General features: G+C 43.2%; 2 protein-coding genes across 4 annotated transcripts in view; one reads left to right on the forward strand and one right to left on the reverse strand.

The window, feature by feature from the left end:
* brf1a (BRF1 general transcription factor IIIB subunit a) overlaps positions 1–12,479 on the reverse strand; it is a 60,122-nt gene that overhangs the window by 32,995 nt on the left and 14,648 nt on the right. The window contains exons 5-12 of the mRNA XM_014210704.2: positions 10,430–10,461; positions 9,204–9,276; positions 3,960–4,109; positions 3,046–3,139; positions 2,802–2,928; positions 2,629–2,668; positions 2,418–2,510; positions 1,398–1,661 (exon numbers count right to left, since the gene is read on the reverse strand). Of these exons, the coding sequence (XP_014066179.1) occupies positions 1,398–1,661; positions 2,418–2,510; positions 2,629–2,668; positions 2,802–2,928; positions 3,046–3,139; positions 3,960–4,109; positions 9,204–9,276; positions 10,430–10,461 (873 nt within the window). The remainder of the gene's footprint in view (positions 1–1,397; positions 1,662–2,417; positions 2,511–2,628; positions 2,669–2,801; positions 2,929–3,045; positions 3,140–3,959; positions 4,110–9,203; positions 9,277–10,429; positions 10,462–12,479) is intronic.
* Positions 5,439–10,599, forward strand: LOC106610963 (BTB/POZ domain-containing protein 6-B). 3 transcript variants are annotated; one of them, XM_014210708.2, is made up of 5 exons: positions 5,439–6,086; positions 6,334–6,607; positions 6,803–6,893; positions 6,987–7,105; positions 7,539–10,599. In XM_014210708.2, exons 2-5 carry the CDS (start codon positions 6,423–6,425, stop codon positions 8,569–8,571), a joined length of 1,428 nt encoding a protein of 475 aa, XP_014066183.1. In that variant the 5' UTR covers positions 5,439–6,086; positions 6,334–6,422; the 3' UTR covers positions 8,572–10,599. The 3 variants fall into 3 exon arrangements, with proteins under 3 accessions (XP_014066183.1, XP_014066180.1, XP_014066181.1); XM_014210706.2 differs by having other exon boundaries at positions 5,441–6,113; XM_014210705.2 differs by having other exon boundaries at positions 5,439–6,607.

A 12,479-nucleotide genomic window follows, 5' to 3' on the forward strand; every position in this document is an offset into this window, starting at 1 on the left:
TAACTCAAACTCACGTCAGTCAATAAAAGCTTTTGATACATTAATTTGAGAAGCATTATAAACTCAGCAAAAAAAGAAACGGCCCCTTTTCAGGACCCATCTTTCAAAGATAATTCGTAAAAATCTAAATAACTTCACAGATCTTCATTGTAAAGGGTTTAAACACCGTTTCCCATGTTTGTTCAATGAACCATAAACAATTAATGAACATGCACCTGTGGAACGGTCGTTAAGACACTAACAGCTTACAGACGGTAGGCAATTAAGGTCACAGTTATGAAAACTTAGGACACTAAAGAGGCCTTTCTACGGACTCTGAAAAACACCAGAAGAAAGATGCCCAGGGTCCCTGCTCATCTGCGTGAATGTGCCTTAGGCATGCTGCAAGGAGGCATGAGGACTGCAGATGTGGCCAGGGCAATAAATTGCAATGTCCGTACTGTGAGACGCCTAAGACGGCGCTACAGGACGGACAGCTGATCGTCCTCGCAGTGGCAGACCACGTGTAATAACACCTGCACAGGATCGGTACATCTGAACATTTTTGTATTTATTTTTATTTCACCTTTATTTAACCAGGTAGGCTAGTTGAGAACAAGTTATCATTTGCAACTGCTACCTGGCCAAGATAAAGCAAAGCAGTTCGACACATGGAATAAACAAACATACAATCAATAATACAGTAGAAAAATCTATATACAGCATGTGCAAATGAGGTAGGATAAGAGAGGTAAGGCAATAAATAGGCCATGGTGGCGAAGTAATTACTGACTGTTACTTTTGATTTTAACCCCCCCTTTGTTCAGGGACACATTATTCCATTTCTGTTAGTCACATGTCTGTGGAACTTGTTCAGTTTATGTCTCAGTTGTTGAATCTTATGTTCATACAAATATTTACACGTTAAGTTTGCTGAAAATAAACGCAGTTGACAGTGAGAGGACGTTTCTTTTTTTGCTGAGTTTATGATTCAAGCCGATGACTCATTTTAAATCACAGAATGGTGGGTCTTTTAAAACCAAACCCATCTAATAATCTATTCTTCTGACAATAGATTATGTTTTGTCCTTAGTGGCTACAGTGATCCTTCCATAGAGATTGACTCTGTTTGTTTTGAAACTCATTCCCTTCTATGACTAGATTTTGGTCACCTTCTCTCTACACTCCCCAGATGCCCACTACCATGAAAACCAATCTGCTTCACCACATCCGGACAGACAGTCAACATCCTCCTACACCTTTGAAATCCCCCACACCTTGACATTTCTAGATATGGAGTAGAGGGAGAAGTGAGAGACAGTGGAATATCAAAATTAGGAAGGAGCAGTAAGGAATATTTCCGATGCAACTAACAGCAGGGGAAAAAAGCATCTAGAGCAAGCAAAAGGTTTGCTAACCGTTCTCCTTCTCCTCTCCGATGCACTTGCTGATAGACTCTGGGAGGCCAAGGCTGGCTGCGGTGGGCATGGGCCCCAGGAGCGAGGCTAGTGATGGGCCTCTGCGTGGAGGTCTCTCCTCCTGCCCCTCTCCATCCTCCTCTCCAGAGATCACCTGGTCACACAGCTCCTTATTGAGGTGCTGGGCCACCGCCTTTAGCTCCTCGTCCTCCCTCTCCTCCCCATCAGGAAGAGATATTTCATCATCCTCTTCCTCCTGGGGGCCTAGGAGGTGGAGAGAAAGAGCAAGACATCCAAATAAAATCCTATAAATCCTACATGCAATTACATTTCCTAATTAAACTGATAAAAACTAAATGATGCAGAGAACAAGTAGAGAGACTGACATTGCATTTCAAGGCAGATTGATTTAGTCGTCGTTGTGGCTGATTATGAGAATAATTCAAACTGTATGACATCTGTGTTTTCAATCAAGTCAAGAGTCCTTCATGTAGTTATGGTTGAATCTACCAACCCGGGTAATGAGACAAGGTACCTTATAAAATAAGTACCTGGTTTAATTCTACGGTACCATCAAGCTGTCAAAGTATCATCATGATGACAGCCCTCTTAGTGTTGATAAAAGCCCAGTGTGTGTGTTATAATTGTGCTTCCCAGCCCAGGCAGAAGAGCAACAGGCCTACATCACGCTGCCAGCCTGCCAGCCAGTGGCCCCGCTACAGAGGCCGTGCAGAGATTAAGAATGAAATGCAACACAACCAGCTAGGGGGGCACAGATGGTTGGAGGGGGTTTAGCTCATCACAGTTAAATGGCAAATGTGCGTCATCATAACATTCTCATTTGCACTGAGTGAACAATTGTTTTGTTTTTTTCTGAGTATTTAGATAAATGGAAGTATCAGGCTCTAGCGACAGACTGGTAGCATAGTGAGATACAAACACACACCCCCCCACCCCAGGGGGTCCTAACTAGAGAACTTGCATGGCTGCTGAGCGCAGCAGGACCCCTCAGTGTCGTACCGGCTTTTGCACAGGAGGCGTACATCCCTCTCAACTTGGGCCGGCTCTGCTCCAGCTCCATCTCAATCTCATCTTGGTACTCATGGATTTCACCTGTTGAGATAAAACCCAGACAACGCTGTAAAGTCAGAGTGGAGTCGGCAATCTTTGTATATTTATTTTTTACGAATTGTTTGGTTGGCATTTGACTAGACATTTTTCATAACCGTACCTTGAACATCGTCAATCTTCTTCTCTAATTCTTCTTCAAGCTAGAAGGAAAAAACCCAAGATCGGGGTGTGAATGTAAAAAACAGCAGTGCCATATTGAGACAAAACACCAGTTAAAACATAGGACGAGATAAATAAGGGTGGTACGGTTGTATCCTTCCTGCAGTTCCTCACCAGCTTCATTCTTTTCTTTCTCTGGCCAGCGATGAAAGAGGGCGGGTCACACTCCTGGTCAAGATCCACTTTCATGAATTCCTCAATGGTCAGCTGGCTGGTGGGCGTGTCCTCAAACTCATTCAATCTGAACCATGAGAAGGAAAAGCGTCAGCATACTCTTTATAGAGATGACTGAGAACATGCAAGGCTAATCCTACTTCATTTGGAAGACGCTGTAATGTGCTTTTCAAGCAGCGCTCACCTCTTTCTTAGTGTGGCCTCGCACACCTTCACTACACTAATGATTTCTTTGATGGTACGGCGGAACTCGTGCATGCGAGCAGCGACCAACAGGGCTGAGAACAAAAACACACACACACACACACAGGTGAAATACTCCATCACAGAAACAAACCTTGCCGACAAGTTTAATATCCACATATATTTTCCAATTTACCCACCAATTGTTGTAATATTCACGTTCTAATAATCTATTAATGTTGGTAGAACATGTAGCGCTGCAATGCAAGCTCTGGATACGAGCGTCTTCTAAATGACTAAAATGCAAATAATCTAAGCCATTAGATAAATCATCAATTCAGTAGTAGGTTCTGTTCTTACGCGAGTAGTTTGAATCGTCTTTGTTGTTCTAGTAGCCTGCTTTTAGAAATCCCATGGTCTATCGCGCACAATCACTTCATATTGAGTAACAAGCTCTTCTAAACTTCTCTTTCCTCTATGTAAGTGAATCCTCTACATGATTTAATGATAAGCAATTCATTAATCTGATATTGCAGCTGAGGAAAAGCGAGAAAGGCAGAAAAGTGGAACCAGGAGCATAAATGTCCACATGCCTGGAGAAGTTGGTTCTTCAGTTTCAGGATGTCTTGCCAGTAATACATTAAGCAGGGAGTGTTCTGTTCAGGTCCAGTAAGTAGGGAACAGACTGTAGTACATTGTCACTGATTGGATCCTCTGGTTACTTATGAGTGTTACCTGTGATTAGGGGTCACCTATGATCGAAGGTCACATGATCTGAGCTATGATTACAGATCCCTGTGGTGAGCGATACCAGTGGACATGGTTACCCTGTAGTTTCTGTTATTCATGAAAGGACTAGCCTACCTGTGATTGTGGTGGTAACCTGTGGTGTGGTTTACCTGAGCTCATTGTTACCTGCGCCACACAGTCCTGAGGGTCTCCGTCCCGTGTGCATCCAGTCCCTTTTCATCCTTTGCAGCAGTCGCAGTGCTGTCATGGACACCTCGTGGTTCTTCTCTCCAAACTCCAGCATGTGGGCAAAGCGAGGGATGTACAGGCAGGGGTCTGGAATGGGAGATTGAGAAACTGAGATCCAACCCAGATAAGCAACATTATTATGCTAATATATGAATTGCAGATGTCTCAATGGTGTACAGCAGGGTACTGTTTACAACTCTGTAGACATTGATCAGAAAGGGTTATGTCTTCTTTAATGAAAAAGTCAATAATATTGGATATATTCATATTATTCCCAGTGGAACACATTGTGACCAATAAGGACGAATACTTCTACACTGCATTTTCAATCCAAACTACCTTAACTTCTGCCTTTCCATCATCCGAAGCAAACTAGTGACATTCAATCTCCATCATGTCAATTTAAATGTGTTGTTTGTCTCCTTTTTATGCGCTGTGTGATTATTTTCTGTAAAGAAAAGCACTATACAAGTTAAGATTATTATTAAGTTATGACTGTAGAATCAAATGACCCATTTGGCAGTGGCAGAGCCTTCTGTTGGAAAGCTGGAATACATTCAGTTGCCAAACGTTGCATATAAAAATGCCATGAATAGAGCTGACATGATTCCTTATTCTACATGTCAGAGGGATAAGCCTGTTTCTTTGTAGAAAAAAATATCTGAACGTTCAAAAACGTTTCATCCTGCTGAATGCACCCCAGGTAGAGCAGGCTGCTGGTAGTAGAATATGGTAGGAGCCCAACCCCCATCTCCAAATCTAACATGTCTCCTGGGCTGGCTCTAGTTAAGTCTCTACAAAGCAAACTTCAGGAACAGTCCCCTCTAATCTAACGCGCCAACATTCAGCCAAGGTAAACAGAAGTGCGGTCTTCTGCTGTCAAAGCTTTTGCGAGTGGCTTGCATCCAGTGGAAATAAAGTGGTGCGGCTGATGTTACTTAAACAATGCAAAACAGGATCAAACAAAGCTCAAATAATTCTGCATCAAACTTTCTCATTTCTGACGAGTGGAGATATTACACAAGTAAACCAATCGGACATTAAATTACGAATGGTTTAAATCCAAATGAAGCCGTGATTACGCATAGGCTATAATCGGTAATTTAAATACATGTATCATTTACATCAGAAACAAGGACGTGGATATACATTTTTTGAGTTGGAAATGGAAACAATATTTTCACTAAGAGTTTGGCGATCTCAGTCCGATGCCTAATGTCCATATTTGGACGTCACATTGAATTAATGCGGCATTCGTAACCAAGTAGGAATTGACCAAATATGACATGGAAAATTTCACTAGAAAGATCGACCAACTGGTAATTACTAGTTGGGAACTGAGCTCCCACTTTTCCTACATGCTAACATCACCTACTAAGGAAATTAGCTTGATAACAGCATTTTCGGAAGTTAAATACAAAACAATTATAAAAAGCAATCTATTAATATGGTATTTTAACTCTAATTTGTTTACAAACATGATAGGTGTACTTTTAGTTCATGGTTTATATTGCTTGTTGGCCATTAGCCAATTGGCGTTTCTCAATTACTTCAAAGTACGTGAATGCATCCAACTGGTATTAACGACTTCACAACTGGTAAATTAGCACCTCCCACTTAGTTACAAACGCAGCATTAGCGAGAGCTGGTCAGAGGCTTGGAGGAGGCGCTTCTGACGTTGACAGTATGGGTAAATCTGATTTGTTGTTGGCAGCGAGCTGGGCGTCCGAGAGGATTATATCAAATAAAAAATAAAAATAAAAATCACTGCAACTAAAACGCCAGACCCGACAAATTATAATTCACATCGTATCCATACATCAGCTAAAGAGGAACCCGCGCCTTTTCCTCGTTGATCAGTAGCTTTTCGAGAAAAACATCTGCCAGGATTTGCGCAGGAAAACAGCGGACTCCAAGCGAGCAACGATTATCTGTATTTACCATCCGCACAAAAAAGGGAAACAATACGTTTCGGGGAGAGCTCAGTGGCAAGAGAGGATGACATGAGAAAGGAGTATTCTGCTTGAACTTGTTATACAACCTCAATCACAGGACGGATATTTTGTATGTTTCTCTTACAATTGATTCGGGGTTCGTAGACTTCTTAATCGCTGAATTTATGCAACACTTGCATCTAAAGGTCACGATTTGTGTATCAATTGTCAACGCAGATTAATAGTAGATCCTGGAGTTCGTGGTTTATTTTTAGGGAAAGGGCCAACGCTTTGTGTGCCGATGCCAACGGCAGATTGCAGGTTGCTCCATCATGGTCGGATCATGAAGTGTCTGACTTTTTTACTCTTACTTCCAGAAACACTGAAAAAGTCTAAAACGACTGGGAAACACACAAGCAGGTTACCAGTATGCTATGATATTCTAACCCTGTCCTTGAAGAAGAAGATGGCTGCAGAACTGTACCCTGCGACCAACAACGGTACTACGGTGACCGGCACTGACAAGAAAAGCAATGTGCAGGTCACCCAGTCAACAACCACTGCAACAACACCGACCACCCAGCAAAACATAAACAACAACAACGTCGAACCTCCGAGCTGGCAGTCCTCTCACCCCACGCTACGGGAGAGGTAGTCTCAGCTTCTTACTTATATTATTTCGATTTAGTTCAAAGATGGCTATTGTAAACCAAGTCAATGTCCATAATTGGAATCACAATTTATAATGCTCCATTGTGTAGGGCATGCTATAATATTGTCTTGCAAAAGCCTTTTATGGAATAGCCCAAGTTGTCATATCTCATTGACAAATTTTCTCCCTTCTAGGAACGCGGTGATGTTCAACAATGAACTCATGGCCGATATCCATTTCATTGTTGGTCCCTTCGGTGAATCTAAGAAAGTGCCAGCGCACAAGGTAAGCTCCCTCTCTATTTGGAGAAGTTGACTTTTCTGAACCATCACGCCTATGATGAGTGACTAATCATGTGTCCGTTTTCTTTCCCTCCAGTATGTGCTGGCAGTGGGTAGCTCGGTCTTCTGTGCCATGTTTTACGGGGATCTTGCAGAGGAGTCGTCCGAAATCCATATCCCAGATGTCGAACCTGCTGCTTTTCTAATTCTGCTGAAGTAAGCCACTCACTCATATTAAACATGACCAGCACAATGTCACTTCAAAATAAATTACACATCCAAAGCAAGACAAGTGCCAAAATGCTAGCTCAAAGGGCACAGGGAGCACTGTAGAGAACTGTAATTGCTGGTTTCTTTGCTCTTTGTTCATCTTGAAACATTTCTCATTCAAAGCCAATGATTTACCCAGAGGGAATAAGCAGTCTAGAGGATAATGACTTTTTGTTGATACTATAACAATTCGTCATACAACGCCAATGCAATGAAACGTTGCTGCTTTTTATCCACTTGGGAGAATAGTGGAAGCTGTGCCAAGTCCACATCTTAATTTCCTAGAAGGAATAGCCGTCATGAATTCTCCACATGCTGATGATCTGCCTTCTTTACTAAACTAGAATCTCATTCTATTCCTCCATTTTGTCCCCTTCAGGTACATGTACAGTGATGCGATAGACCTGGAGGCCGACACCGTGCTGGCCACCCTGTACGCTGCCAAGAAGTACATTGTACCCGCCCTGGCCAAGGCCTGCGTCACCTTCCTGGAGACCAGCCTGGAGGCCAAGAACGCCTGTGTGCTGCTGTCCCAGAGCCGTCTGTTTGAGGAGCCTGAGCTGACACGGCGCTGCTGGGAGGTGATTGATGCGCAGGCCGAGCTGGCCCTGGGCGCAGAGGGCTTCTGTGAGATTGACCTGCAGACCCTGGAGATCATCCTGCAGAGAGAGACCCTCAACACCAAGGAGGTGGTGGTCTTTGATGCTGTCATGAGTTGGGCCACAGCAGAGTGTAAGAGGCAAGGACTGGGAGAAACCACCCGCAACAAGAGATCTGTCCTGGGCAAGGCACTCTACCTGGTGCGCATACCCACTATGACCCTGGAAGAGTTCGCTGATGGGGCAGCCCAGTCAGACATCCTGACACTGGAGGAAACGCATGACGTCTTCCTGTGGTACACAGCGGCCACCAAGCCCAATCTGGACTTCCCACTGGCACAGAGGCAGGGCCTGGCACCCCAGAAGTGCCACCGCTTCCAGTCGTCAGCCTACCGGAGCAACCAGTGGCGCTACAGGGGCCGCTGTGACAGCATCCAGTTTGCAGTGGACAAGCGGATCTTTATTGCTGGACTGGGCCTGTACGGGTCAAGTGGTGGGAAGGCAGAGTACAGCGTCAAGATTGAACTGAAGCGTCAACGGGTGACCCTAGCACAGAACCTGACCAAGTTTGTATCGGACGGATCAAGCAATACATTTTCTGTATGGTTTGAAAACCCGGTTCAGGTGGAGCAGGATGTCTTCTATACGGTGAGTGCCGTGCTGGACGGGAATGAGCTGAGCTATTTCGGCCAGGAGGGCATGACAGAAGTACAGTGTGGAAAAGTGACATTTCAGTTCCAGTGCTCCTCGGACAGTACCAACGGGACTGGGGTGCAGGGGGGACAGATCCCAGAGCTGGTATTCTATGCATAAACTGAACTGGTCATAACGGACAAGTAGAGGACATATGGACTGTACATCCATATGTTTAAGCCTTCTAAATAATGTAGCATTAAGACACTACGCTATGTCACTAAACAAAATACTATTTTTAAGTGAAGGAATGCTGTTATTTATTTTAAACTTATTTGAATTATTAACTGCAAAAAGCAGTCCCTTGTAAAAAGTCGTATTGCACTTGTGGACAGCCTCTGCAATGGTTTTTTGTACATAAAGTACGGTTATATGGTTTGTGGCTTGATGCTGATCAATCCTGATGTTCTGTGCGAGAGCTTATGAACCTGCAGAAAATCATAAAAGTTATGCGAGATAAGCCACAGATGTTGCTGCTCATCATTATATAACTCGCTTGCATGTGTGAAATTTGTTTGAGGGATTATTTTGTTGTTAGAGCACCCTCTAGGTACACAGATGAGTCCTACAGGCAGGTTGGTAGAAGTGATGTGGTCAAACCTTCATGACGCCTTTGTTGGCGCAAAGTCACTAATTTGACCACTTTTAATAAGTGGTAAATAGGTTTGGTTCTCAGTAGCAAGACAAAACTTAAACCAACAGCATTTCTCCAAAAAAGACATTCAACAGTATTGCAGGGAGACGGTAGGTACCTATGGCAGGGGCATTGATGCAGAGCTCTCTGGCCAGGATCAGGAAGGTTCTACCCAGGACGTAAACATTTACCTGAGGGAGGGAAAAGAGAATAAAGAGCAGAAATACAGGAGGGTAGTGCAACTTTCACTGAAACCCACCCTGTCAAGTCCACAATGTCCTCATAACATGATCCAGAGTTACTTAACAATTGAGTAGCTCGTGATCAAATCTGTTCTAGTAAGTAACTCAAAGCTAAACTGATGTACTATCTAGAAAGCCCATCGATTCTCCAGAACAGGGGTAGACTAAAGCTCTAGTTTCTAGCCCCTGATCTCCGACCATCTCATTCTTTCCAGCTAACGCTCCAGACCTTAGGGCAGCGTTTCCCAAACAAGTCCCGGGGCCCACCCTGGGTGCATGTTTTGGTTCTTAACCCTAGCACTACACAGCTGATTCAAAGATTGATGGGAGGTGGGTCACAATGCCTTCCCATTCCCATGGGAGAGGAGGGCAGTGATCACTGGCCTGGGTGGGGCACCACAAACTGGGGATTTGTGGAATATCTACCCATAGCACACTGATCCTTGACTGGATAGCCACTCCTACCCTTCAAATACCAGGGGGTAGGGTCAGCTCTTCCAAGGACAGCTGAGAGCATAAAAATACAACTGACCAGCTGTGTCTGAGAAATGTCCCTCCACCCTAACACTGACTTTATACGTAGAACAAAAATGTGGGCGTATATTTATACAGTCCTTGGCTTTAGTTACAAAGCTCAACATACTGCATAAGCCAACTTCCATCTTGTTGGATGTTATATCTAACCACTAGGCAGCGTAGCCTAGTGGTTAGAGCGTTGGACTAGTAACCGAAAGGTTGGTTGCAAGTTCGAATCCCTGAGCTGACAAGGTACAAATCTGTCGTTCTGCCCCTGAACAAGGCAGTTAACCCACCGTTCCTAGGCCGTCATTGAAAATAAGAATGTGTTCTTAACTGACTTGCCTAGTTAAATGAAGGTTAAAAAAATAAATGGTCAGTGTGGGAATGGGATCATTTATACTTAAAATATAAAAAGAAGCATCCTTGATGTATCCGACTGTTCAATTATATTTCAGAAGAGGTTTTTATTTATCTCCCAACAAACAAAAAAAGGGCTAAATGTCAATGTCGAAGTGCAAACACTCGATCAGAGTTGAAGAAAGATGGAGAAACATTTGTGTAGGCCTACTCATTGGAAACTCACCTGCAGGAGGTCACTGAGGTCAAGAAGCATGTCTGTAAAGGGGTGGGTTAAATCAATAAAACCACAAGATAATACACTACACAATTACATCAATTGGGTTTCCATTCTCTGCAAATGGTACAGCCAAGTATGTTTGTTATTTTCAATAAAAAGTATTTCACACTTCCTAACCAGCATTCATTAATACAATATTACAGATGTTAGAATATGAAATACGAAGAAGAAAAAAATTGTATGAAATGAAATGTATGCATTGTACTTATGCACTGTAAGTCGCTCTGGATAAGAGCGTCTGCTAAATGACAAAAAAAAAAAAATACATTTTCAGGATAATTTCTGGTGCAGCCAACAGTGTACATTAATTGAAAGTGTCACCTCAGGCCAGCAGCATTTCTATATATACTGAGCAACAGCTTCTGGAGAATCCCCCCCCCCCCAAATCAGCCTCTGGAGACACTTGTCTCCTGGTGACCAACACAGCCCCTGCATCAGTCTCTGGTGACAGGTGCACGTGTCCAGGGGCAGCCAAAGTAGTTTAGCGACAAACCTCTTTAAAAAGCCTCACAATGGGATTATGGTCCCCACTGAAATGGAAAAGATAATCATACAGTCTCGATATGAGATTACAGACAAGTCATTATAATAATGAAAACAAGTCCCTCTGTGCAGCTGATTTTCTCAGAGATAACAGTTGCTACAAGCATCCTGTTTTACCATTTCAGTAGTATGGGGAAGGAGGGAGGGAGCTTACTTCCAAGCCCTGCCTATAAAACATGGAGGTTTCATTTTGACGTGAATACTTGGCTGTCATTCATCAAGGTCATGAATGTGACCATAACCTGGCCCTTCCCAACAACACAGCATCTGTGGGAATGATCCCATTAAATGTATTAACTAGCATTAAATTGAGGGCCCACTGAGCAATCATTGCAAATATCCAGATGTCCCTTCACTGAGCGCCATGCCATTTCAGCTGCTAGACACTGAACAATGTTTGCCTCTTGATTCCTTGTTCTCTACTCATCATTCCAGTCCTCTGTCAAAGTTCTACAGATTGTTTTCCCCAACTGTGGAAAAGTGCATTTTTTCTTTTTCCAACCCTCACCCACGACCCACGTAAACAATGTAATGGGAAAGGCTTTGCTCTGCTCCCTCCTGTTCTAGCAGATAAAACTGTCCCCTGCCCTTCCTGTGAAACCACTGGCTGTTACATAACCATATCATACTCAGTCAATGACAGGAAACGATAAACCAACAGCCGTACAATGGGATATAAAAGCTGATCTGCTTAATATTAGGACAGTACAGAAATGGGTACTGAGTGAAACACATTACCACAAGTCATGTCCCCGAAAAAAAAAAAATCTTGGTCGACCAAGAGTTCTGTTCTTTCAACCAATTGATTGGTTGACATTTTTAAATGTGTATTTTTCCATATATTGACACATCCTATGTGTTTTAATCAAATCAACTGTATTCACTGAGTTTGTCTGATGCTTTAAGCACACGGTTGATTAATTGATTTGATTGTGCTGGGCCGGGCCGGGCCGGGCTCAGACTAGCATCCGTTGTCTCGCTCTCCTCCCTGCTGCAGCGACCACCACAGACCAAAGTGTTAGTCGCTCTGTCCATGTTTCTGAAGACGCAATATTATAACAGCCATTTCCGACTAAAAAGTTCTGTTACCGAAATACCTAATTTGTTTAGGAAAAACTCTATATTCTCTCAACCCTTGCTCTCTTTATGTGACAGTATGCATCACATGCACGTGTCCAAAGACCTGTTCACACAGGACTAGTATTACTAGAACGTTGGTTATGTCATTATTACTCAAAAATGTCAGTTATTCCAGAGGATGATTCGGATGGGATTCGTTTTCTCTCAAACTGCCCCCTGTAATTATTATCTTCCCAATAAATTGAGTTATGACGCAAGCCTGGAGGTTTTTAATTCTAGGCGTGAAGATACAATATTTCAACATGTCAAGGTGATAGGGCCGCATTGATAACTCAAGCTTGGTTCCCAAGTTTCTAAATCATACCAAACCATC

The sequence above is a fragment of the Salmo salar genome, chromosome ssa09, assembly GCF_905237065.1.
Source record: "Salmo salar chromosome ssa09, Ssal_v3.1, whole genome shotgun sequence".
NCBI lineage: Eukaryota > Metazoa > Chordata > Actinopteri > Salmoniformes > Salmonidae > Salmo > Salmo salar.